This window comes from Phocoena sinus, chromosome 10, assembly GCF_008692025.1.
Source record: "Phocoena sinus isolate mPhoSin1 chromosome 10, mPhoSin1.pri, whole genome shotgun sequence".
Taxonomy (NCBI): domain Eukaryota; kingdom Metazoa; phylum Chordata; class Mammalia; order Artiodactyla; family Phocoenidae; genus Phocoena; species Phocoena sinus.
Genome location: NC_045772.1, coordinates 76,725,903 through 76,751,834, shown reverse-complemented (window position 1 = coordinate 76,751,834; position 25,932 = coordinate 76,725,903). Strand labels below are relative to the sequence as shown.

The 25,932-nt window shown below is 38.5% G+C and overlaps 1 protein-coding gene across 6 annotated transcripts in view; it reads left to right on the top strand.

The window, feature by feature from the left end:
• RESF1 (retroelement silencing factor 1) overlaps positions 1–19,471 on the top strand; it is a 39,221-nt gene extending 19,750 nt beyond the window's left edge. Inside the window, exons 1-5 of one of the 6 annotated variants that reach the window (XM_032645168.1) lie at positions 4,299–4,304; positions 8,945–8,948; positions 9,392–14,381; positions 15,649–15,732; positions 18,726–19,471. In XM_032645168.1, coding sequence (XP_032501059.1) covers positions 9,449–14,381; positions 15,649–15,732; positions 18,726–18,892 — 5,184 coding nt within the window. In that variant the 5' untranslated portion in view covers positions 4,299–4,304; positions 8,945–8,948; positions 9,392–9,448 and the 3' untranslated portion in view covers positions 18,893–19,471. Of the gene's footprint in view, positions 1–4,298; positions 4,305–8,944; positions 8,949–9,391; positions 14,382–15,593; positions 15,836–16,056; positions 18,302–18,725 lie in introns of those variants that run through there. The other 5 variants (XR_004351718.1, XM_032645173.1, XM_032645170.1 and 2 more) reach the window with 5 other exon arrangements.
• The last annotated feature ends 6,461 nt before the right edge of the window (positions 19,472–25,932 follow it).

The window sequence follows — 25,932 nt, the reverse complement described above, 5'->3', positions numbered from 1 at the left end:
CCCATTTGCAGGTTTAAATAGGGACTTCTTGAACTTGGTGTTCAACAGTTATAGATAACGTTTATTCATTTGACAAACATTTATCGAAGCCTGCTAGACAACTGTCTAGATATGCATCTTTTTTTTTTTTTTTTTAAATTTCCGGGCCATGCCACGCTGCATACTAGTTCCCTGACCAGGGATGGAACCCGTGGCCCCTGCAGTGGACACCCAGAGTCTTGACCACTGTTCTGCCAGGGAAATCCCTAGATATGCATCTTTTGCTTTGCCCTGAGACAGTCTTTTTTTTTTTTTTTTTTTGCGGTACGCAGGCCTCACTGTTGCAGCCTCTCCTGTTGTGGAGCACAGGCTCAGCGGCCATGGCCATGGCTCACGGGCCCAGCCGCTCCGCAGCATGTGGGATCTTCCCAGACCGGGGCCCGAACCCGTGTCCCCTGCATCAGCAGGCGGACTCTCAGCCACTGCGCCACCAGGGAAGCCCCCAAGACAGTCTTTTTAAAAGCCTATCACTTTTGGCTTTTAATAGCATTGTCTTTCACTATAATAATGTTCCAGTTTCTTTGATAAATGAATGGTTACCCTTGCATATAAAAATATTCTTGATGTGGCTTAATTTGCCCTTTCATGTTCTGTTTCTTACTACTTTGTCTGGCCTAAAGTAAGCCTGGCCATGGCAAACCATAATATAATAGGTCCATTTCAGTAGAGTTTTTTCTGTTGGTGGTTGTAAGTGCTTGTGCATTTGTGTTGAAGATAGATATTAATATGATTATTCTTCACAGGTATGATTTTTAGGTTATTTTTTGGTTTGTAATTTTCTGTAATAAGGCTGACATCAAATAAAGGAGGCTTTCCAGTTAAACCATATTTGCATTGTATGGATATAGAATATTTTAAAATAAAAAAAATCACAAGCCTTTTCTTAACGTTAGTAAGGTCTTTATGAAGATTTTATGTGAAAATCCACATGCATTGTTACATTTATAGTCTACCGCAGCCATTCACTTCCCTTTTTTTCCAGCTTCACTAATTCATCTTAATTTCGCAGTTTACAACTTGCTATTTACAACTTCCTATGCCATGGATTTTAGTGACTTGCTTTCTTCCCACTTTTCTCATAGGAAGTAATAGTAATAATATATATAAGATTTCAATCCAGAGACTGTCAGACCTAAAGGTAGACTTTAGGGTTTTTTTTTAAATTAAAAATTTTAAAAGACTGTTTTTGTGATGACACACAGGAAGCCTCTATGGATTCTTTCTTTGGAATAAGAGTATATTAATTATGACTCTAAATCCCCCCAGTGTAGACCATAGCACTTTATCAATGTCAACACACACGGGCTGCTTGCCTCCCTTCCCAGTGAGGGCCACCAGTTTATCAGCATCAACATATTAGTATTGCTTGTTCTCCAAACCATAAAGCCTACAGCCAGATGGGTGGCTTAGTAGAGCCAAATTTTGTGTGGCTATATCAAGGACCATTATTTACAGTTTGCTAATTTGCCTATACCTATTCACAGTTAGGAAGATTCCCCACAACAGAATATAAGAGTCCAGTGCTTTCATAGCTTGCTGGCACATACACCTGTCACTGGGCTGCTTGCTGACCATTTTGCCACTTGACAAGAGTACATGAACTATTGGGTCCAAACCACAGTAAATGCCAGAGAGGAGAGAACCTTAAAACTACAAAGCAGCCAATGGACAATTGTGCACTAACCTGCAACCTAAAGTACTCCAGTTTTTTGATGTTCTTTTTTTTTTTAAATCTGCACTGGAAACTAGAAATGTGGGTGTATATAATATGTTGAAAACTCCTATTTCCTTGTAGATTTTTTTTACCACCCTCCCCCCCGCCAGCCGCCAATTCTGTTCACTATTTATTGAAAGTGGGGAATTGAAGTCTTTGACTCTTGGTGGATTGCCTATTTTTCACTTTGTGTTTTGCTTCTTGTATTTTTTTATATAAATTTATTCATTTTTAAAATATTTATTTTTGGCTGCATTGGGTCTTCGTTGCTGCATGGGCTTTCTCTAGTTGCAGAGAGCAGGGGCTGCTCTTCGTTATGGTGAGCGGCCTTCTCATTGTGGTGGCTTCTTCTGTTGCAGAGCATGGATTCTAGGTGTGTGGGCTTCAGTAGTTGTGGCTTGAGAGCTCTGGAGCGCAGGCTTAGTAGTTGTGGCACATGGGCTTAGTTGCTCTGCAGCATTTGGGATCTTCCCAGATCAGGGCTCTAACCCATGTTCCCTGCATTGGCAGGTGGATTCTTTTTTTTTTCCTTTTTTTTTTAGTATGCGGGCCTCTCACTGTTGCAGCCTCTCCCGTTGCGGAGTACGGGCTCCGGACACACAGGCTCAGCGGCCATGGCCCACGGTCCCAGCCGCTCCGCGGCATGTGGGATCTTCCCGGACCGGGGCATGAACCCGCGTCCCCTGCATCGGCAGGTGGACTCTCAACCACTACGCCATCAGGGAAGCCCATGGCAGGTGGATTCTTAACTACTGCACCACCAGGGAAGGTCCCTACTTCTTGTATTTTAATGCTCTCTCTCTGTTTTTAAATTTAATTTTATTTATTTATTTTACTTTTGGCTGTGTTGGGTCTTTGCGGCTGCGCGCGGGCTTCTCATTGTGGTGGCCTCTCCTGTTGTGGAGCACCAGCTCTAGGTGTGTGGGCTTCAGTAGTTGTAGCACACGGGCTCAGTAGTTGTGGGTCACAGGCTCAGTAGTTGTGGTGCATGCGCCCAGTCGCTCCGAGGCATGTGGGATCTTCCCGGCCCAGGGCTTGAACCCGTGTCCCTTGCATTGGCAGGCATATTCTTAACCACTGCACCACCAAGGAAGCCCTTACTGCTCTCTTAAGTGCATATATATTTATAGTTGTTATATCTTGCTTGGTGGACTGACCCTTTTATGGTTATAAAAAGTCCCTCTTTAGTAACATTTTTTGTTATAGTGTATTTTTTCTGAAAATTAGTATAGTCATTCTCCCTTTATTGTGACTATTGTATGCCTAATATCTTTTTAAAAATTTATTTATTTATTTATTTATTTGGCTGTGCCGGATGCTAGTTGCAGCTCAAGGGATCTTTGTTGTGGCATGTGGGATCTTTAGTTGCAACATGCAGGATCTTTTAGTTGTGGCATGTGAGATCTAGTTCTCTGACCAGACCTGAGTCCCCTGCATTAGGAGTGTAGAGTCTTAACTGCTATACCACCAGGGAAGTCCCTCTTTTTTTATCCTTTTATTTCCAATCTGTTTTTATCTTTGACTCAAAGGTATGCCTATTGGAGACAGCATATAGTTAGCTAGCCATTTTTTAAAAATATAATCTGACATTGTCATTTGGATTGTTTAATCCACTCACTTTTTTTTTTTTTTGCGGTACGCGGGCCTCTCACTGTTGCGGTCTCTCCCGTTGCGGAGCACAGGTTCCGGATGCGCAGGCTCAGCGGCCATGGCTCACGGGCCCAGCCGCTCCGCGGCATGTGGGATCTTCCCGGACCAGGGCACGAACCCGCGTCCCCTGCATCGGCAGGCGGACTCTCAACCACTGGGCCACCAGGGAAACCTAATCCACTCACTTTTAATGTTATTATGATATAGTTGGATTTACATCTCCTGTTTGTACTTTTTATTTTCTGTCTCATATCACTTTGTCCCTCACTGTTTTCTTTTGCATTAAGTGAATATTTTGTAATGTAGCATTTTAGCTTCTTTAATAATTTTTTCAGTATATTTTTTTATTTTATGGAATCACAAATTACTTTTATTTATTTTATTTTATTTATTTTTGGCTGCATTGGGTCTTTGTTGCTGCGTGTGGGCTTTCTCTAGTTGTGGCGAGTGGGCCTACTCTTTGTTGCGGTGCACGGGCTTCTCATTGCAGTGGCTTCTTTTGTTGTGGAGCACGGCTCTAGGCACGCAGGCTTCAGTAGTGTTGGCTCATGGGCTCTAGAGCACAGGCTCAGTAGTTGTGGCGCGTGGGCTTAGTTGCTCCATGGCATGTGGGATGTTCCCAGACCAGGGATTGAACCTTTGTCCCCTGCATTGGCAGGCGGATTCTTAACTACTGTGCGACCAGGGAAGCCCACCTTTATTTTTTTTTAATATGTATTTAATTTTGGCTGTGCTAGGTCTTAGTTGTGGCATGTAGACTTCTTAGCTGTGCCATGCATGTGGGATCTAGTTCCCCAATCAGGGATTGAACTCCCGCCCCCTGCATTGGGAGCGTGTTGGAGTCTTACCCACTGGACCACTAGGGAAGTCCCACAAAATTACTTTTTAAAAAATCATATTTGTTTCTACCTTTAAAGGTTTTAAGCATTTAAAATCTGATTTGTTATATTTGTGATTTTTAACCAAGTTAAAAGACTGTCACTGGTGTGTGTGGGGGGAGTAGAGAGCTGAATAATGTAGGGCCCAGTGAGGTTATTTGTTGTGTTTTTTGAGTACCAGTAATACTGGCGTATGTGCATGTGTGTGTGCGCCTGTGTGTGTGTAACTGACTTAATCCAGTTAGAGACAGGTTGATACTGGGAATACAGGGAAAGGGAGTAGGATTTTATCTCTCTCTCTCTCTCTCTCTTTTTTGTTTTTTGGCTGTGCTGCGCGGCTTGCAGAATCTTAGTTCCCTGACCAGGCATTGAACCCCGGGCCCATAGCAGTCGGAAGCACTTAGTCCTAACCACTGGACCACCAGGGAATTCCTGGGAGCAGGATTTTAAATGTAGAGATTTGATACTATAAGTACAGACTGCATTTACAAGGCTCTGTCTTATAGATTTGGTGATGGGAGGATGATAGGTAGTGCAATTTTTTTCCCTCTGAAATATAAGCAGCTGAGTAGGGGGAGCATGTGTATGGGTTGGGGTGGTGGGAGGTGAGAAGAATGGAAAAATTAAATTACTTTAATATAAATAAAATTTCAACAAAATGAAGTAGAATTGTCATGCACTGTGGATATGTGCAATGTGTAAACTCATTTTGTTGGCTTGTGTGTTTTTCCCCCAGAAAACTTTGGCCACTCCTGTGCAGAGAGGTTCTTAAGTTCAGCCGTAGCTGGAATTTGTTAGGTAAATGCCATGGCTGTCACAGGTGAGGGGAGATAAGAGGGCAGGGTGCAAATTTGGGAGCAAAAGAGTTAATTTTTCCAAGAAAAATTTAAATGATAGACCATGGAAATCCTGTCTCTGGTTATCTCCATTAAAATATATCTTCAAAAGGTCTAAGAATACATTGTATCTAAAAGTAGAGGCTGCAGTCAGGAAAAAGGTCTTTTTTGTTTTGTTCTGTTTTTGTTTTTGGCTGCAGCAAGTGGCATGTGGGATCTTAGTTCCCCGACCAGGGATGAAACCAGCGCCCCCTGCAGTGGAAGTGTGGGGTCTTAACCACTGGACTGCCACGGAGATCCCTTAATTCTCTCCTTTTAATTTAGTAGTTCAAAGTTGGTTTTCCAAGCTTCAGTTTTTTTCTGTGCCAGCAAAGGAGAGAGAGGGGGTAAAAAACCCAACATCCCCAAATTATTTATAAGGAGCATTTCTCTTCCTACGCATAATCTCTGTGTTAGTCTGTAGGGCTGCCCTAACAAAATAACCACAGCTTGGGTGGCTTAAACAATAAATTTCTGCAGGTCTAGAGTCTGGAAGTTTGAGATCAATGTGTTTGGTTTCTCCTGAGGTCTCTCTTATTGGCTTGCACACAGCTACCTTCTCTGTGTCTCCTCAGATGGTCTTTCCTGTGTGTGTATACACCTGGTTGTCTCTCTTATAAGGACACTAATCCTGTTGGATTAAGGCCCCACCCTTATGACCTCATTTAACCTTAATTGCCTCACTCAAGGTCCTATCTCTAAATATAGTGAACTGGACTTAAGCATATAAATTTTGAGGGAACAGAATTCAGTCTGTAGCAGCCTCCCACCCCCAAGCTCACATAAGAAATAGGGCAAATTATTGGGAATTTATCATTAACTCTTTTGTAATACTGCTACTTGGTAGTACTGCTTTTTACTTTGTATTATACTTCACCCTGATCAGTTGTCTTATTAAGGAGCTTTCCTGGGATAAAAAGCATGTGAGGAATATACAGATCTTTCTACTTGGGACCTGTTTTTAAACCAAAATGTGCATGCTGTCATACTGGACAAGGGTGATCTGGCTCCCCGACAAATTAAACTCTCAAAGAGAGGGAGGTTTCTTTACTACCTTAATCAAATGACAGGTCAGGACAAACATAGAGTTCACCAATGACTTTGACTTTCACATAAGTGAGAAGAAGCAAGCAGAGAAATAGAAAGCAAAAACGTATCTAAAAATTCAGAATGAATGTTAAAACCACTTTGAGCACGAAGTGCTTGTAATGAACCAAGTCCATGCATGCATCCATAATAGAAAAGTCCAGTTGGTCCAAGACACTAGTCTCCTCAGCAAGGCACTCAAGCAGGTCTGGATTACTGCTGGGTCACAAGTGATGAGGTGAAGACTGTCCATTCAGGCAAAGCCTCTGGTGGCCAATGCCTTGGTGAATGGATCCTCGACAAGAGATGAGGTTACAGCAACACTTGTCTCAAATGCAAACAGTCCCAGCTCACCTAATTTTATAGTCCCAGGAGCACGTTATCTCCAAGATAGATGTTCAGTTTGGGAGGGGGAGAGTTTCTAATGCCTCCTGTGTCGCCTTAGGTCACCTTGGCAGGAGATCCCCCAAATTTCTGCCTCTTCCTACCAGCATGCACAGATCAATCTTGGCTCAGGTACAGCAATGACAAAAAATGAAACCTCTGAAGTCATGGAGTCAGTTTCTAGTCATGGCTTTATTTCATGCTTGACACCAGGCCTCAAAAGGCTCGCTTCTACTGTATTTATGAGCAAATACATAAATAAACATATATATATAATTCCCAGGAATCACATCAACAAATCAAACACATGGTATAACATGTGCCTTCTTCAATCTAGTTTGAGTACACTATGATCCATCATGTAATAGATCTAAAAGATCTACAGATTGTTTTGGATTTTCTACATAACGTCTCTTAATAGACAGCTTTATATTTTCCTTCACAATTCTTATACTTTCTAGGATCTCCAGTAAAACAATGAATAGAAGTGGGTGATAGTGGGATCTTTATTTAAGTTATCTATTACTATTAATAATATTACTGTTGTTGGTCTGAATTTTTGAAATTACCACTTATCAAAATTAAGGAAACTTCTTTCTATTCTTGGTTTTATACAATTGTTCTTTTAATGAATTTTAATTGAATTTTATCAAAAGTTCTTGCATCTGTTGAAATGATCATATGATTTTTAAAATGATTATAATGTAATTACTTTGATTAATTTTCAATGACAAACTTTGTATTCCTGAAATAAACTCAGTTTGATCATGATGTTATCCTTTTCATGTATCACCCCATTTGGTTTGCTAACATTTTGTTCAGGACTTTTGTGTTTGTTTCTGTGAGATTGGCTTCTTAATTGTCTTTCTTTTCAGCTTTGGTATGATAGGCTCAGTAAATAAACTATGAAGTGTTCCCTCTTTTATCCTTTTAAAGAGGTTATATTAGATTATCTCTTCCATAAATGGTAGAACACTCCAGTACAGCCACACGGCCCTGCTGTTTTCTTTGTGAAGATATTTAATTATAGATGTTAAGGTATGTTTTTTCAAGGAATTTCTCCATTCCACCTAAATTTTAAATGTTTGGAAATACTCAAGATATATACATTACCGTTTTAATGTCTGTAAGATCTAGTGATAGCCTCTTTTCCCAATACAGTGTTTTGTTTTTTTTTTTATGATGATCAGTGTTGTCAGAGGCTTATTGATTTTTGTTTGTTACCAACTTGTGACTTATTGAATCTCTGTTCTCATTTTATTTCACTCTGTCTTTTCCTTGGATTAACTTATTTTTAACTTTGTATGATAAATACAGAGATTGTTTCCCAGTCTTCTTTTAAATAAGTCTATTTAATGTTATAAATTATCCTCAAGTCATATGTTAACATGGGGTTGGGAGCCCATTATGGACTGAATGAACTGTGTGTCTTGTCCCCCCCCCCCCCACACCACCACCACCAAATGCATATGTTGAAGCTCTGACCTCCAGTGTGACTATTTTTAGAGATGGGGCCTTTAGGGAGATAATTAAGGTAAATGAGGTCATAAGGGTGGGGTCTGATTCAGTAGGTCTGGTATCCTATTGGATAATTAGAGGAAAAGACACCAGAGCTCACTGCATTCTTTATTTCTTAATTATTTGGCAGTTTCCTAGGTCCTTTTTCTGCAATTTCTAGATTAATTCCACTGTGAATTAATCTGAATTATTGTAATCCTTCAAAAATGAGATTTGCTTATGGTCTAGCCATATGGTCAGTACCGGTAAAAATTCCATGTGCATTGGAAAGAATGTGTATTCTGCAGTTGTTTGGTATACTATTAATACGTTTAAGTCAAGTTTGTTTGCCCTATCATTTATTGTTACAGATTTGTCCATTTTTAGATATGTCCCTGTACTGTTGGTGAGAGTATAAATTATTTCAGTCTTTTTGGAAGGCAGTTTGTCACTGCTTATGAAAATAATTTGTGTCTTTTGACACATTGATTTCACTTGTAGGAATTTCCAGAAACAGCACAAATATAAAAGCATAAATACAAGAATTCTTAGTATAGGATAGTTTATAAGTGTAAAAACTTAAGAAAACCAAATGTCCATCAATAGAGAAATGGTTAAATGGTGATATACACAGAAAGTGGAATGTTATGCAGACAGTGAGATAGATATATGTGTAGTTGAAATGATAAGATATCCTGGGTATAGTAATGAAAATGAGGCTAACTGTGTAGACAGCATGTTTGGTAGGACTCCATTTGTCTTAAAAGATGAGGTTTTATCTATGTATTGGTGTTTTTTTATATATAGAAATTTTCTGAAAGAAAGGTAACAGTAGGTACCCCTAGGGAGTTAGTTAGATATTGGAGATGGACAGTAGTAAGGGCTTCTTAGTATATGCTTGATTTTTTTCTTTTTATTTTATTTTTTACAGTGATCATGGGTTACTTAGAATAAAGAGCTAGTTAAAATAAGTAAATGCAGAAAGTAATTGTCTCTTAAGTGTAACAAACAAAATACTAACTATATTGGGTGGAATGAATTTCTGTTGAACACACCAGAAAATTTTATTGACATTTGCCATATTTATTATTACATCTTCCTTTGCTGTTCCTCTTATCCAAATCAAAGATGAAGCTTTCTCTAGTCTGAGGTTTCAGGAATTTTGCTAGACATAGTTAGCATTGGTGATAAGGTAAACTAAGAAAATTATCGTAGAAATTCTGACCTGGCAAAACAGATTTTTAATAAAAGATCTTTATTTCCTACAGATTCCTGACATTCAAAACAGCTGGCTTTTCATACACTGCTACTGCATCAAATCAACAATGAACTGGAATGCAAAATCAGAGAGTGTCACCTTACCACCACAGTATCCTAAAAAACAGGCATCTTTTTTGGAGCAAGCTTTAGTAAACACACTTACCACAGCATCTCAAAGTTCTTTAAACCATCCTGGAAGTAACCAAGAACCGTGCCTGTTTCTCAGTAATTTAAATCCAGTTTCACAGCCGCTGCTCAACATTAGAAATTATAAAACTCCTCAACAAATCCCTATTTCTGATATGCATAGTGGGACCATTGTGACCTCACAAACTTCAGTAGAAAGAATAACATATGCAAATGTTAAAGGACCCAAACAACAAAATCACGATTTGCAAATGTCTTCAGGAGTTACACAGGATGTATGGTTGAACTCACCAGTGAGGAATTCTATGCTTCCTCAAACAGGGGCAACTGTATCTCATCAGACTGGTTTAGGAACGAATACGCCCAATGTACATGCACTACAGAATCAATTTCTAACATCAGATACCTATTCCATGCAACTACAAATGATCCCTTCTAATTCCGGAAGAGTTCCTATAACTTATCAAGGAAACCCGAGACTTAACCTACCTTTATCAGAGCAACAGGTTGATTGGGCACAGCAGTGTGCATCCAGTGGATTGACTTACCCAGATTACAGGCCACTTCCAAAGCAATATAGTTATTCATCACGAAGCTTTTCGCAGGAGCCTACTCTTCAGAAACAAACCCCTATGTCATCTGTATCATTACAAGTTAAAAATAGTCAATCTCCAAATCCTGCCCTGACTTTACAGTCAAAGCAGATTGCAACTGTACCGTCATATCAATATGCGGTTACTCAAACTGACAGAAGACCTCCTCCTCCTTATGACTGTAGGTATGCAAGCCAGCCTCTGCAAAGTACTCAGCATGTTGTTAAGCACACTTCTATGGAAGTTCCTCAGAGTCAAGAAATACACTTACCTGAAATGAGGAAAGACTTTTGTAGAGGCTTTCAGCAGCAGTGGCAAAACCTTAATGAAAATTTCAGCACAATGGGAAATTCCTGTAACTTGAGAGTAAATACCAATGTCAATCAGCCTTTTAATGAACCTGTTAGATCTTATGTGGATGGTGTTCAGGCTCTTACTCAAAATAATCAAGAGAAAAGAGTGGATTCTCGAAATCTAACTTCAAATCAAGTACTGGACACGAGTGCCACAAAAGAAAAGTTAGTGAGGGATATTAAAACATTAGTAGAAATAAAAAAGAAGTTTTCAGACCTTGCAAGGAAAATTAAAATTAATAAAAATCTTTTGATGGCAGCAGGTTGTATTAAAACAGCTAATACCTCTTACAGTGAATCAGCTCAAAATTGTGGGTTGTCTCTGAAACAAACTGCCAAAATCCAGTCTGGACCACAGGTAACCCTAGGCCCTCCAGATACTGTGGAGGATAAACCACCAACAGTAATGGAATCTGCAGAAGAAACAAATAGAACACACAATACATTGAATTCCAACCTTCAGGACAGAAATTTTAACCAAGTCAGTTCTGTTTTACTAAATTCTGGCTGTTCGCAAGTTGTGAGTTCTTTAAAGACGTCAACTGTTGAGATTACCCAGGCAATATTAAATAACACCCAGTTTTCATCAGGAAATTTAGTCAACGTTGCACAAAATGTGCCACCAAATTCTGAAGCAACTTCTCTTCCTCAGTCTACATCCTTTGAGGAATATGTTTCAAAGTATCCAAATAAAAATAGGCTAATTCTCAGTTTACTTGCATCTGGAAATAAAACTCAGAAGAAATTATTAAAAGATACTAATGAACGTATTCATGATTCTAAACTGCATAGTTCTGAAATGAATCCAAATATCCAGAACACTGGTAACCAAGTGAATTTGAAAACCATGGAAACTCCAGATACTCCAACTACTTGTAATATAAATGCCAAGATATCAAACAACTCTTCTTGCTTTGAGCATAAATCCTTCAATGGAATGTCTTCTAAAAGTGACTCTCACTTTTCCCTGGAATTGCTAGCAACATGTCTGTCTTTGTGGAAAAAGCAACCTTCAGAACCTACAGAAGAAAAACAGTGTGATGAGTCAAAAAAACCCACAGCAGCAGTTGGAATTTCAAAGCCTGCGGACATCTGTGAGAAGAGTCCATTTTCAGCTGTGGTAAATTCTCAGAATAAAATTGTAAACAGCTCACACGACACAGTTTTATCAACGGTAGCACAGAATTATGAGACTTCAGGAGCAACTACTACAAAGGGGATTGCTGTAGTATCACCCTTAATTCTTTCGGATGTCAAAACATTGTCTGTCAAAGGTATAACACCTGAAGCTTTACCTGAAACAATGTATCCAGTTATTAAAGAAGGCAGTGTTTGTAGCTTACAAAACAAATCCTCGGAAAATACTGCTGCTTTGAACGTTAATGAACCAGTGACAAGTACCACAAGCACCAAGATCTTCCCACTGATTCAGAAGGATAAGCAAAGTGAGTCAACTAATACTAATTCAGAAGTCACACCTAATACCAATCAAGGAAAGCATAACAAATTAGAACCAGATATCCAGTATCCTGTGAGTGATCAGCAAACCTCATATATATCAAAGGACAGTGATATTGTGGGCAGAGATGTATTACAGATTGGCAGTATTTGTTCTCTTGTTGAAGGTGATACCTCTTATAATTCCCAAATAGCAAAGATATTCAGCTTGCCCTCTTTGCAAAAGGTTGAGCCACAGAAACCTCTACCCAATCACCAAGTAATGAATAGTAGACAAAATGAATTTGACAATATCACTGGGAATAAAGAATTTGACTTTCAAAAAGATAATTTTGTACAGTGCACAGATGTTTCACATAAAATAACTGATCAGTCAGAGTCACTGCAACCTCCAGAACCATCGACTTTGAAGTACATTGGAGCAAAGAGTGGAATTCCAGAGGAAAGCAGTTTGGAGCATATCACTAAAAATGAAAGCATGGCTAATGATATGTGTTCACCAGCTGCTATTCAGCGGGATAGTTACCCTCAGGAAGCAGCCCAGGATCCTACAACAAATGAGAATCTCGAAGATAAGACATCAATCTTATACCTACATGATCAGCTGTCAGAACTTTTAAAAGAGTTTCCCTATGGTATTGAACCTGTGAACATGCCTGAAGGTTTTGTGGTCCAACAAATGGCACACCAAATCTCAAAAGCTCAAACTTGTGATAAAACTGGTTGTGACTGCAAAGACTCAACAGACCAGATACAAATTACAATATTAAATTCAGAGCAAATGAAAGAATTATTTCCTGAACAGGATGATCAACCCAACGAGGTAGACAAACTGACAGAGCCTCAGAAAGAAAAGCCTGTCACAAAAGAAGGGAACCAGTGTGACCCACAAGCACATGCAGTTGAAGAAACCTGTGATTCTGTAATACTGGATTCAGAAAAAGATGATGTCCGTTGCTGTGCGTTGGGGTGGCTCTCTATGGTTTATGAAGGAGTACCTCATTGCCAGTGTAATTCCACTAAGAACTCAACTTCAAAGGAAGAAAAAGGGAAAGATCCACGTTCTCCTTTGGAGACTAACGGTTATAAACAAGAAGAGAGAACCTCTGACAGAGATGTTCCTATTGCATTTAACAGTCCTCCAAATAATCAGCTGAAGATTCCTCTGACTTGTCCAATTGAGAAAAAATATTTTCCTGAAACAGAGCAAGGCAGGAATGTAAAAGATAAACCCAAATCATCAGAACATAACAGCTCATTAAGGACAGAACAAGAATTATCTGGTCACTTTTTATCTAAAGGTGATAAAAAACCAGATTCTTTGCAGAGTCACAAAAGAAAAAGAAAACTGCAATTTCATGAGGTAACTTTTCACTCCACTAACAAAACTGCAAAATTTTCTCAAGAGAGCCTGCAGAGGAAGCTCATGGCGCAAAACTTACGACCACTAAAACCAAAGATGGGTTTTTTGACAAGTAAAAATAAAGATTTGCATGTGAAGAATGGTTCTTTGGTACAGTCAGTATCACCGGAAAAGAGAAAATTGAAAGCAGGTGGCTCTAAACAAAAAGTTTTGGAAAAGAAGTTAGATGAAGGGAGCATACTTGATTCAGAGATAAAGAAGAAGAAATATGATAAACAAGAGCAGAATAAGAATGTGGGAGGTGGTGCATTTAAATTCTGTAACCTTTTCTCAACCACAGGTGAAAGAGCCAGGATTAAAGAAAAGACAGTGTCAAATGTTAAGTCCTCAGGCTCTATGGATAGCTCATCTAAAATTAATAGAGTTCTATCACCAAAGGAGTATTTATCAAGGCAGAAGCATAAAGAAGCATTAAAGAAAAACTATGTGAAAAATGTACCATGTGATTCTCAGTATATGAGGTCCAATAAACTTTATACGCGAGTGGGAAGTTGTGGGAGATCAAATGAGAGACACAATGGCAGTGTACAGACCTCTAAGGAATCAGTAAATACTGGTACAAGCCATGGTAAAAACCTCAAAGCCCATCATTCCAAGGAGTCTAGAACATACATTTCAAGGAATATTAAAGGAACAGTTGGTGGAAAGCAACCTGATAAAATGTGGATTGATAAAACCAAATTAGACAAAAATTTAAGTAATGTAAATAATGACGTTGAATTCAGCCAAATGGCTTCCCAAGCAAAGGATCAAAGGAAACTGTATCTGAATAGAGTTGCATTTAAATGCACTGAACGTGAGCGCATTTGTCTCACGAAATTAGACAGTTCACCCAGGAAGCTTAATAAAGAAAAGAGACCAGAAAATAAACCTAAGACCCTTTTACCTGTGAAAGATACCACAGAGAAACTAAGCATGCTGGAGTTTAAATTATGTCCAGATGGACTATTTAAGAATACAAACCCTGTTAAAGACCAGAATGATCTGCCATCTACTCCTAGGAAGGAGCAAGCTCCTGTGCAAGGTCCAGTATGATTTTTTTTGATGGTGTCTGCAACATTGTAATACTGTAGTTCAGCAAGTGACAGAGCATCTCTCCTGACTTCCCTGTAGCTAGGAGAGACTTAAATGCATTTTGCCTTTACTTAGTATTTAGTTTTCTCAGTAAGTTGATGGTTCATTGGGCAATGTTTGTTTTAAGTTTGTGTCCCACTTATTTTAAATTATATTACATTCACATTAAAAGTAAGAGGTGTATAAAATTGTAAGGTTTGCCAAATACAAAGATTTCCTTTTGTGCCAAGAAGTGACTTAGCACTCTTTGTGCTAAGTCAGAAAAGCATCAGGTGTACATTATTTCAGGTCTTGCCTTTGTTCATTCTCTTTTGGGACTTGCAGTTTCAAAGCCCTGTGAATTTGAAATTTTGGTCTAAATGTTAGGAGATATGTAATGTTAATGAAATCTTTTTGTACATACGGAAGTGGTTTGCCTTATAGTCATCTTTGAAGCAGTTGGTGATTGTGTTATCACTAAAGTGGTACCTTCTAGTCTACTCATGAAGTATGCAATGGGAGGATCTTGGAAGCAGTGTTGTCCATTGTTGAGTTACCAAACCCGAATGGAAATCATGACTGTCGGTTAGCCGAAGGATAGAATTCTCAATGTAGTGCAAGATGGAAGGAGAAAATAGAGGACTCATTATTTGTGGTAGAAGGAAACATTTATGGGTTGTGGATAGTATATGTAAAACGTTGTGTTGAGAAACCCAGATTGGAAAACTAAAGGATTTGAATGGAAATCGTAGTTTCTCCTGTACTGTGTTCAGACAGTATCTGTTTGGGTGCATAAAATTACAATGTAAATAAGGTACTTTTTCTTGGAAGTTGGTAGGGATATATGAGTATATAGAGTATAAAATTCATTTTGTAAAGTACTGGTGATTACACTTGGTTCTTAAAACTAGATCCTTAGAATCTGAGGGCCTGGTTGGAAGTGGGTGCAGCAGCAGTGTGAGGTACATTCTGTCTCATGTGCCCTTAGGTATCTTGAGATGTGTTGTTGTTCAGCCTAAGTAGGAGAAACATAATTACATAGTGAAGGTAAACTTTTAAATTGTGAGATTCAGGCACGTCATAGGGGAGAAAGCATTTTTCCATGCCCTTTTCAGTTATGTGTGAATATATCTGATGCCTTCTAAAATCTAATTTAGGCTTACATGGTTTTCCTTCATTATAGTACTAAAAGAGATGAATAGCAATATCTAGAGATCTGAAAATGAATATTTAAATAGTTTCAGGAATAAAAAGTACAAAAGAAGACTGGTTAAAATGTTTGACTGAGGAGAAAAGGATGCCGGAAGCCAACCAAGAAATAGGTAAAACTGTCTATTTAAGTTTTTATTTTACTTACCTGGCACTCTATCATATATAAGCTGGATTACAGTTATGGAAACTTGTGAAGTTTGGTTTTTATCCATATTCTTTTTTTTTTTTTTTTTTTTTTTTTTGCGGTACGCGGGCCTCTCACTGTTGTGGCCTCTCCCACTGCGGAGCACAGGCTCCGGACGCGCAGGCTCAGCAGCCATGGCTCACGGGCCCAGCCGCTCCGCGGCATGTGGGATCTTCCCGGACCGGGGCACGAACCCGTGTCCCCTACATCGGCAGGCGGACTCTCAACCACTGCGCCACCAGGGAAGCCCTATCCATATTCTTTTAAAAGATAGTTCAGTGTCTGTATGAGTGGTAGGAAGACATTCTCCTATTTTTTCTGTCATGCTGTGGACAGAGAAGTAGTGATCTATTTCCTTTTAACAAGAGAATTCTCATCACAGTGACTTAAGACAAGGGGTTGGCATGCTTCTTCTGTGTAGATAGGTTTTGCAAATCATAATGTCTCTCCTAAATACTCTAACACTGCAGTGAGAAATGGCTGTAGAATAATGAATGAGCATGGGCTATGTTCCAATTAAACTTTACCAAAACTTGCTAGAGGCTGGGCTTGGCCCACAGGCATACCCTGTTAGCCAACCCCTAGATTAGATTATTTGCAAGTTAGTTAATTAAATTCTCAAAACCAGGGAGACAAAGATGTTCCCATTTATCAATGAGAGGTTAGATCATTTGGCTAAAGTTACATAGCCAGTAACTCAGTAGGGACTTGAACCACATCCCTGTCTTCAAAGTTTATTAAGTGTGGAATTTGAGTTATTTTGGTGACGAAAGACTGATGCTCATAGTTTTTTGTTTCGGTTTGGTTTTGGGTTTTTTGGGGTTTTGTTTGTTTGTTTACTGGGAAGGGTTTTGGGCTGAGGGCCAACAAGAAAACCAGAGTTTTTAGTATCTGATTTTTAATTAGTGGAATGAATGTATTTTGTGTTTTAGGGTTTTACATTGAGAACTGGAACCTAGGGTTCAGGAAATTTAGTTTGGGTTAATTAAATACGAAGAGTTCATAAGAGTCTTTTGAAAATTGGGAGAAGCAGAATTTTGCCATGAGCAGTAATAAAGAGAAGTAAGAGAAGAAGTGTGACAAAGGTTGAGAAGAGCTTATAAAGAATATATGTAAGCAGGCATGTAGAAATGGAGTCTTATACATTGAAGATACATAAAGGGAAAAAGAAACCTGAATGAAAGAATCAAAGGAAGAAGAAATGTGCACTCTTAATTAGAACAGGAAGACAACTGAAAGAGGGGAAAATGAATTAGTGAGAGTAGAAAACACACCCCTAAAGTTGGAACACAGGAAGTAAAATATGAGAAAGATGGAAATGGGTGTGGAGATTGCAGCAAGAAAGTTCCTTCGAAAAAGGGAGGACCATAAGTTTTGCCTCAGAGAGAGTTGAGAGGCATAACTGGAATCTGAATCTGAAAATACTCAGAAGACAGATATATGCACAGATTGACCAGAGGCTCAGGGAGCAGCATGAGCTAAACAACAGATGTGAAGATACCTGCGGACAGGATGAGCAATAAACACTGAAGGTGGGACATCAGTACTCAGGATCACTATGAAAATGACACAAAGCAGGGCCCAGGAGCAATGAGAGATGCAGCAGGGTGAGAGAAAAGCTAAGAAGCAAGTCCAGAGCTCTGTCAAGGGTCTTACAAGGGCTTCCCTGGTAGCGCAGAGGTTCAGAATCTGCCTGCCAACGCAGGGGACATGGGTTCATGCCCCCATCCAGGAAGACCCCACATGCTGTGGAGCAACTAAGCCCGTGTGCCACAACTGCTGAGCCTGCACTCTAGAGCCTGTGAGCCATAACTACTGAAGCCCACATGCCTAGAGCCTGCTCGCTGCAACTGGAGAGAGCCTGCGTGCGGCAACAAAGACCCAACGCAGCCAAAAATAAATAAAATTATAATTTAAAAAAAAAGTCTTATGAGACTCAGGGAAATCATGAAAGACAGAACATACCAAGAGGAAGAGGCTGAAGAACTGGAACTCCCAGAGAGCTATAGAAAACACGCTTTAGATAAGCAACACCTAAATTTGGTGGCAAAGGTTGGAGTGTAGATGGAGCAAGTCGTGAAGCTATCAGGGTGAGGTAGAAGAAGAGGAGGTGACAGAATCCAGCGGAAAGCAGCTTAGAGGTGCACCTCAGGTATCAGCATTCATAACAGAAAGCTGCTGTGCACAGAGAGGAATTTGAAACAGATAAAGAATTAAGAGTAGCCGTCCTCTGTTAGCAAAAAAAATAAATAAAGAAGAGGACAGAGTGCTTGACCCACCCAGGCAGAAAAAGGTACAAGAAAACTTACTCAGAAAGGAGTGGCTAGAGCAGGAATGTGAAGTACAGGAATTCAGAATTGGAACAGCTTCTGAGATATAGAGGCACATCTAGAAATATACAGAAAAAGGAAAGGCTGGCTGGGCCCATCAAAAAAGGGATAGTGAGGCTAATAACAGCACTAAAATAGTCTAAAGAAACAGAAAAATACAGATATTTCTTAGAATACCTAGTGCATAACAAGACCAGAATATGCAAGCTGTACCTTTCATTTACTCTTTGGAACTGGCTTGCATTTGTGCTTTTTGTATTGCTAGTTTAGATGGCTGTTAAGAAAGTCACGTTTATAATAGTATGCAAATAATGAGTTTTTATTGGGCAAGCGTACAGGTAGAGCAGAATAGCCCTGGGCAGTAAAGATGGGAATGACGTTAGAAAACAGCCCCCAAAGGAGAGGCAAGATGTCCTGTGTATTTACTTTATAATTCTGTAGGTAAAGAGCCATAGTTTGTCACACTTAGCTCTTTCCCTAATTTTTTATCCCAGAGAACAACGCATGTTTTCCGTCTCAATTTATATTGATTGTATACTAGTCACTAACATTAAGAGTAATAAAGTAAATAAAATTTTTGTTTCCTTAGATGATAATGTTTTGGCTAATTCAAGACTCTCCAAGAGAAGTTTCAGTGCAGATGGATTTGAGACACTACAAAACCCAGTAAAAGATTCAAAAGCAATGTTTCAAACCTACAAAAAGATGTACATGGAGAAGAGAAGCAGAAGTCTTGGTAGCAGTCCTTTAGAATAATTTTCAGACTTTAATTCTTCTGATGGTTCTCTAATTGCCACAAGAAAATTTCTGCCACTTTCTGTTCAAATTATTTTTCTGGAAATACTCAGATTGCCGTGATAAAATTTCTCAGAGTTTGGTTACCATTTTAGGTTATGTATATCATCGAAGTTACTTAATTAAATTGGCTTGAGAACCTTATTTGTGGGTAGCAGACATAAGAAATAGATGGTATTTGTCAGGGAAACCATAAGGTATTGAATTCTGACATTATTGAACCAAGTTTACCATTATTTTAAAATGAATTATTACACAAATCTTGTTTTGAAATGCTAACTATCCATCCTAAGGGAGACCTGTGCATTACTTAAGGACTTATTTCCTCTGGGACTGTATTTTTGTTTCTAAAACTTATTAGCAAAATTTATTTTTCAGAAATCCTCACTGTGAATGTCAAAGTATATTCTTAAGTATTTTATACTGAATTGTAAACTTTTTGTCAGTCTTGTTTTATACTTGTTAAACTGACATAATTTTTGGATAACATCTAAACATTACTTTTCATACTTGAAATAAACATTTATTTTTTAAAAAGTATATCCGAAACAGTTTGATTTGTGTTTGATTTCCTGCCCTCACAACAGAGCACATTTTAGAAAGGTGTTTTTAAAAGGAGAAATGTTAATTAAGCTGTCACAAGTAAATATTTTCAGGTTCATTCATTAGAAGAGCAAAATTTACTAGGTTCAGGAAATTGCAAGGAAGGCAAAATATAACTCTTCAGATGTTTCTGGGCTTTTATGACTACTAGAAGTAGAAATGTGTTGTTTTCATAAAATCTTAATGCTACATAGTTCACACATATTAAAACTATAGTAAACTCTTACATGTATTTTATCACAAGTTTTAAAAATACATTCTGAAGACTTGAGAAGACTGGGCTTCTCAAAATATTAAATAGCATGCTTCCATAGGAAAAGCCATTGTGCTCATCCTGAGCAATGTCAGTAGAAGGATCAGTTAGAAAAGCAATGGTTGGTAGAACTGGCACCATAGCACCAGTCGAGTCAATGCAATGGTTCCAAACTATGAATATTAGTGGTCATTATATTGGTCATTGTGTTCTTTTTTTTTTTAACTTTATTTTACATTGGAGTATAGTTGATTAGTGTTGTGATAGTTTCAGTTGTACAACGAACTGATTCAGTTATACATGTATCTATACTTCTTCAAAATTTTTTCCCATTTAGGTTTTTAAATAATATTGAGCAGAGTTCCCTGTGCTATATTTTTATTGGGGTATAGTGGCTTTACAATGTTGTATTTGGTTATCCATTTTAAATATAGCAGTGTGTACATGCCAATCCCAAACTCCCTAACTATCCCTTCCCCCCTGGTAACCATAAGTTCATTCCCTAAGTCTGTTAGTCTGTTTTTTAAATAAGTTCATTTGTATCAGTTCTTTTTAAATTCCACATATAAGCAGTAACATACGATATTTCTCTTACTTCACTCAGTCTGACTTAATTTCACTCAGCATAACAATCTCTAGGTCCATCCATGTTGCTGCAAATGGCATTATTTCACTGTTTTTAATTACTGAGTAATATTCCATTGTATATATGTACCACATTTTCCTTTATCCATTCCTCTGTCGATGGACATTCAGGTTGCTTCCATATCTTGGCTATTGTAAACAATGCTGCAATGAACATTGGCGTGCATGTACCCATTCTGACCATGTGTTTCTCCAGATACATGCCCCAGAGTGGGACTGCAGGATCATACGGTAGCTCCATTTTTAGATTTTTAAGGAACCTCCATACTGTTCTCCATAATGGCTTTACCAATTCACATTCCCACCAACAGTGCAAGAGGGTTCCCTTCTCTCCACACCCTCTCCAGCATTTATTGTTTGTAGATTTTTTGATGATAGCCATTTTGACTGGTGTGAGGTGATGTCTCATTGTAGTTTTGATTTGCATTTCTCTAATAATTAGCAATGTTGAACATCTTTTCATGTGCCTCTTGGCCATCTGTATGTCTTCTTTGGAGAAATGTCTATTTAGGTCTTCTGCCCATTTTTTGATTGGATTGTTTGTTTTGATGATATTAAGCCACATGAGCTGCTTATAAATTTTGGAGACTTCCCTTGTTGGTCACTTCATTTGCAAATATTTTTGTCCATCCTGCAGGTTGTCTTTTCGTTCTGTTTATGGTTTGCTTTGCTCTGCAGAAGCTTTTAATTTGGTCCCATTTGTTTATTTTTATTTTCATTACTCTAGGAGGTGGATCAAAGACGATATTGCTGTGATTTATGTCAAAGATTGTTCTGCGTATGTTTTCCTCTAAGTTTTATAGTGTCTGGTCTTACATTTAGGTCTTTGATCCATTTTGAGTTTATTTTTGTGTATCGTGTTAAAGAATGTTCTAATTTCATTTTTTTACATGTAGTTGCCCTGTTTTCCCAGCACCATTTGTTGAAGAGGCTGCCTTTCCACCATTGCATAATCTTGCTTCCTTTGTCATAGATTGACCATAGGTGCCTGGGTTTATTACTGGACTTTCTAATCTCTTTCTATCAATGGACCCATTAATCTATATTTCTGTTTTTGTGCCAGTACCATACTGTTTGGATGACTATAGATTTGTAGTATAGCATGAAGTCAGGGAACCTGATTCTTCCAGCTCCATTTTTCTATCTCAAGATCGCTTTGGCTATTTGGGGTCTTTTGTGTCTCCATACAAATTTTAAGATTTTTTGTTCTGGGCTTCCCTGGTGGTGCAGTGCTTGAGAATCTGCCTGCCAATGCAGGGGACATGGGTTTGATCCCTGGTCCGAGAAGATGCCGTGGAGCAACTAAGCCTGTGCACCACAACTACTGAGCCTGCACTCTAGAGCCCGTGAGCCACAACTACTGAAGCTCGCGTGCCTAGAGCCCATACTCCGCAACAAGAGAAGCCCGCCCACTGTAAAGAAGAGTAGCCCCCGCTCACCGCAACTAGAGAAAGCCCACGCACAGCAAGGAAGACCCAACTCAGCCAAAAATAAATAAATTTATTTTTTAAAAAAGATTTTTTGTTCTAGTTTGGTGAAAAATGCCATTGGTAATTTGATAGGGATTGCCTTGAATCTGTAGATTGACTTGTGTAGTATAGTCATTTTCACATTATTGATTCTTCCAATCCAACATGATATATCTTTCCATCTGTGTCATCTTTGATTTCTTTCATCAGTGTCTTATAGTTTTCAGAGTACAAGTCTTTTGTCTCCTTAGGTAGGGTTATTCCTAGGTATCAGTATTTTATTCTGTTCGATGCAGTGGTAAATAGGGTGTTGTTAGTGTATAGAAATGCAACAGATTTCTGTGTATTAATTTTGAAACCAGCAACTTTACCAAATTCATTGATGAGCCCTAGTAGTTTTCTGGTAGTAGCTTTAGGATTCTCTATGTATAGTGTCATGTCACGTGCAAACTGACAGTTTTACTTCTTTTACAATTTGAATTCCTTTTCTTTCTTTTTCTTCTCTGATTGCCGTCACTAGGACTTCCAAAACTATGTTGAATAAAAGTGGCAAGAGTGGACATCCTTGTCTTGTTCCTGATCTTAGAGGAAGTGCTTTCAGCTTTTTACTGTTGAGTACGGTGTTAGCTGTAGGTTTGTCTTATATGGACTTTATTATGTTGAGGTAGGTTCCCTCACTTTCTGGAGAGTTTTTATCATAAATGGGTATTGAATTTTGTCAAAAGCTTTTTCTGCATCTATCAAGATGATCGTATGGATTTTATTCTTCAATTTGTTGGTGTGGTGTATCACACTGATTTGTGGTTATTGAAAAATCCTTGCATCCCTGCGATAAATCCCACTTGATCATGGTGTATGATATTTTTAATGTACTGTTGGATTTGGATTGCTGGTATTTTGTTAGGATTTTTGCATCTGTGTTCATCAGTGATAATTGGCCTGTAATTTTCTTTTTTTGTGTTATCTTTTTCTGGTTTTGGTATCAGGGTGATGGTGACCTCATAGAATGAGTTTGGGAGTGTTCCTCCCTCTGCAATTTTTTGGAACAGTTTCGGAAGGATAGGTGTTAGCTCTTCTCTAAATGTTTGATAGAATTCACCTGTGAAGCCATCAGGTCCTTGACTTATTTATTGGGCGCTTTTTAATCACAGTCTCAATTTCAGTGCTTGTGATTGGTCTGTTCATATTTTCTGTTTCTTCCTGGTTCAGTCTTGGGAGATTGTACCTTTCAAAGAATTTGGCCATTTCTTCCGGGTTGTCCATTTTATTGGCATACAGTTGCTTGTATTAGTCTCTTATGGTTCTTTGTATTTCTATGGTGTCAGTTGTAATTTTTCCTTTTTCTTGATTTGAGTCCTCTCCCTTTTTTTTCTTGAGTCTGGCTAAAGGTTTATCAATTTGTTTATCTTTTCAAAGAACCAGCTTTTATTTAGTTAAAAAAATTTATTTGACTGCATCGGGTCATACTTGTGGCATGCAGGCGCGTGCAGGATTTTTGTTGCCACGTGCAGGCTCATTAGTTATGGCATGCGAACTCTTAGTTGCGGCATGTGTGATCTAGTTCCCTGACCAGGGATCGGACCTGGGCCCCCTGCATTGTGAGCATGGAGTCTTGTCCCAGAACCTGCTTTTTAGTTTCATTGAAATTTGCTGTTGTTTTCTTTGTCTCTATTTCATTTATTTCTCTGATCTTTATGATTTCTTTCCTTCTAGTAACTAGATTTTGTTTGTTTTTCTTTTTCTTGTTGCTTTAGATGTAAGGTTAGGTGGTTTATTTGAGATTTTTCTTGTTTCCTGAGGTAAGGTTGTACTGCTGTAAACTTTCCTCTTAGAACTGCTTTTGCTGCATCCAGTAGATTTTGGATCATTGTGCTTTCATTTTCATTTGTCTGTAGGTATTTTTTGATTTTCCTTTTGATTTTTTTCAGTAATCCATGGGTTGTTTAGTAGCCTATTGTTTAGCCTCCACGTGTTTGTGTTTTTTATAGTTTTTTTCCTGTAGTTTATTTCTAATCTCATAGCGTTGTGATCAGAAAAGCTGCTTGATATGATTTTAATTTTCTTAAATTTACCAAGGCTTGCTTTGTGGCCCATCATGTGGTCAATCCTGGAGAATGTTCCATGTGCACTTGAGAAAAATGTGTATTCTGCTGCTTTTGGATGGAATGCTCTATAAATATCAATTAAGTTCATCTGATCTAATGTGTCATTTCAGGCCTGTGTTTCCTTATTGATTTTCTGTCCGGATTGTCTGTCCATTGGTGTAAGTGGGATGTTAAAGTCCACTAATATTATTGTGTTACTGTTGATTTCTCCCTTTATGGCTGTTAGTATTTGCCTTATGTATTGAAGTGCTCCTATTGGGTACATACATATTTACAATCGTATCATCTTCTTGGATTATCCCTTTATCATTTTGTAGTGTCCTTGTTTGTCTCTTAGTCTTTATTTTAACATCTATTTTGTCTGATATGAGTATTGCTACTCCCACTTTCTTTTGATTTCCATTTGCATGGAATACCTTCTCATCCCCTCTCTTTCAGTTTGTATGTGTCAGTAAGTCTGAAGTGGGCCTCTTGTAGACAGCATATATATATGGGCATTGTTTTTGTATCCATTCAGCCAGTCTGTCTTTTGGTGGGCGCATTTAATCCATTTACATTTAAGGTAATTATTGATACGTATGTTCCTATTGTCATTTTCTTAATTGTTTTGGGTTTGTTTTTGTAGGTCTTTTTTCTTCCCTTCATCTTTTGTTCTCTTCTGTGGTTTGATGACCATCTTTAGTGTTGTCTTTGGGTTGCTTGTGTGTGTGTGTGTGTGTGTGTGTATTGTAGTTCTTGGGTTTGCTATTCCCATGTGGTTTTGATATAGCAGTCTATATGTTCAGGTTGTTTTAAGTTGCTGGTCTCTCTTTCTCACCTAGAGGAGTTCCTTTAGCATTTGTTGCAAAGCTGCTCTTGTGCTGAATTCTCTTTAGCTTTTGCTTGTCTGTAATGTTTTTTATTTCTCCATCATATCTGAATGAGAGCCTTGCTGGGTAGAGTATTCTTGGTTGTAGGTTCTTCCCTTTCATCACTTAAAATATATCGTGCCAATCCCTTCTTTCTGGCCTGCAGAGTCTGTGCTGAGAAATCAGCTGATAACCTTATGGGAGTTCCCTTGTATGTTATTTGTCATTTTTCTGTTGCTCTTAATACTTTTTCATTTTCTTTAGTTTTTGTAAATTTGATTAGTATGTGTCTCAGCGTGTTCCTCCTTGGGTTTATCCTGCCTGGGACTCTGTGCTTTCTGGACTTAGGTGACTGTTTCCTTTCCCATGTTAGGGGAATTTTCAGCTATTATCTCTTCAGATATTTTCTCATGTTCTTTCTCTCTTCTCCTTCTGGGACCCCTATAATGAGAATGTCGGTGCATTTAAAAAAAAAAATTTATTCATTTTGGTTGCACCGGGTCTTAGTTGCAGCACGTGGGATCTTTAGTTGTGGCATGTAGACTTCATATTTATGGCATGCAGACTTCTTAGTTGTGGCATGTAAAATCTTAGTTGCATGGCGTGCATGCGGGATCTAGTTCCCTGACCATGGATCAAACCCAGGGGCCCTGCATTGTGAGCGCAGAGTCTTACCCACTGGACCACCAGGGAAGTCCCTGTTGGTGCATTTAATGTTGTCCTATAGTGCTCTTAGACTGTTTTCATTTCTTTTCTTCTTTATTCTGTTCCATGGCAGTGATTTCCCGCATTCTGTCTTCCAGGTCACTTATCCATTCTTCTGTCTCAGTTATTCTGCTTTTGCTTCCTTCTAGTGTATTTTTCATTTCAGTTATTGTATTGTTCCTCTCTGTTTGTTTGTTCTTTAGTTCTTCTAGGTCTTTGTTAAACATTTCTTGCATCTTCTCGATCTTTGCCTCCATTCTTTTCTGTGGTCCTGGATCATCTTCACTCTCATTCTGAATTCTTTTTCCAGAAGATTGCCTATCTCCAGTTCACTTAGTTCTGGGATTTTATCTCGTTCCTTCATTTGGGATGT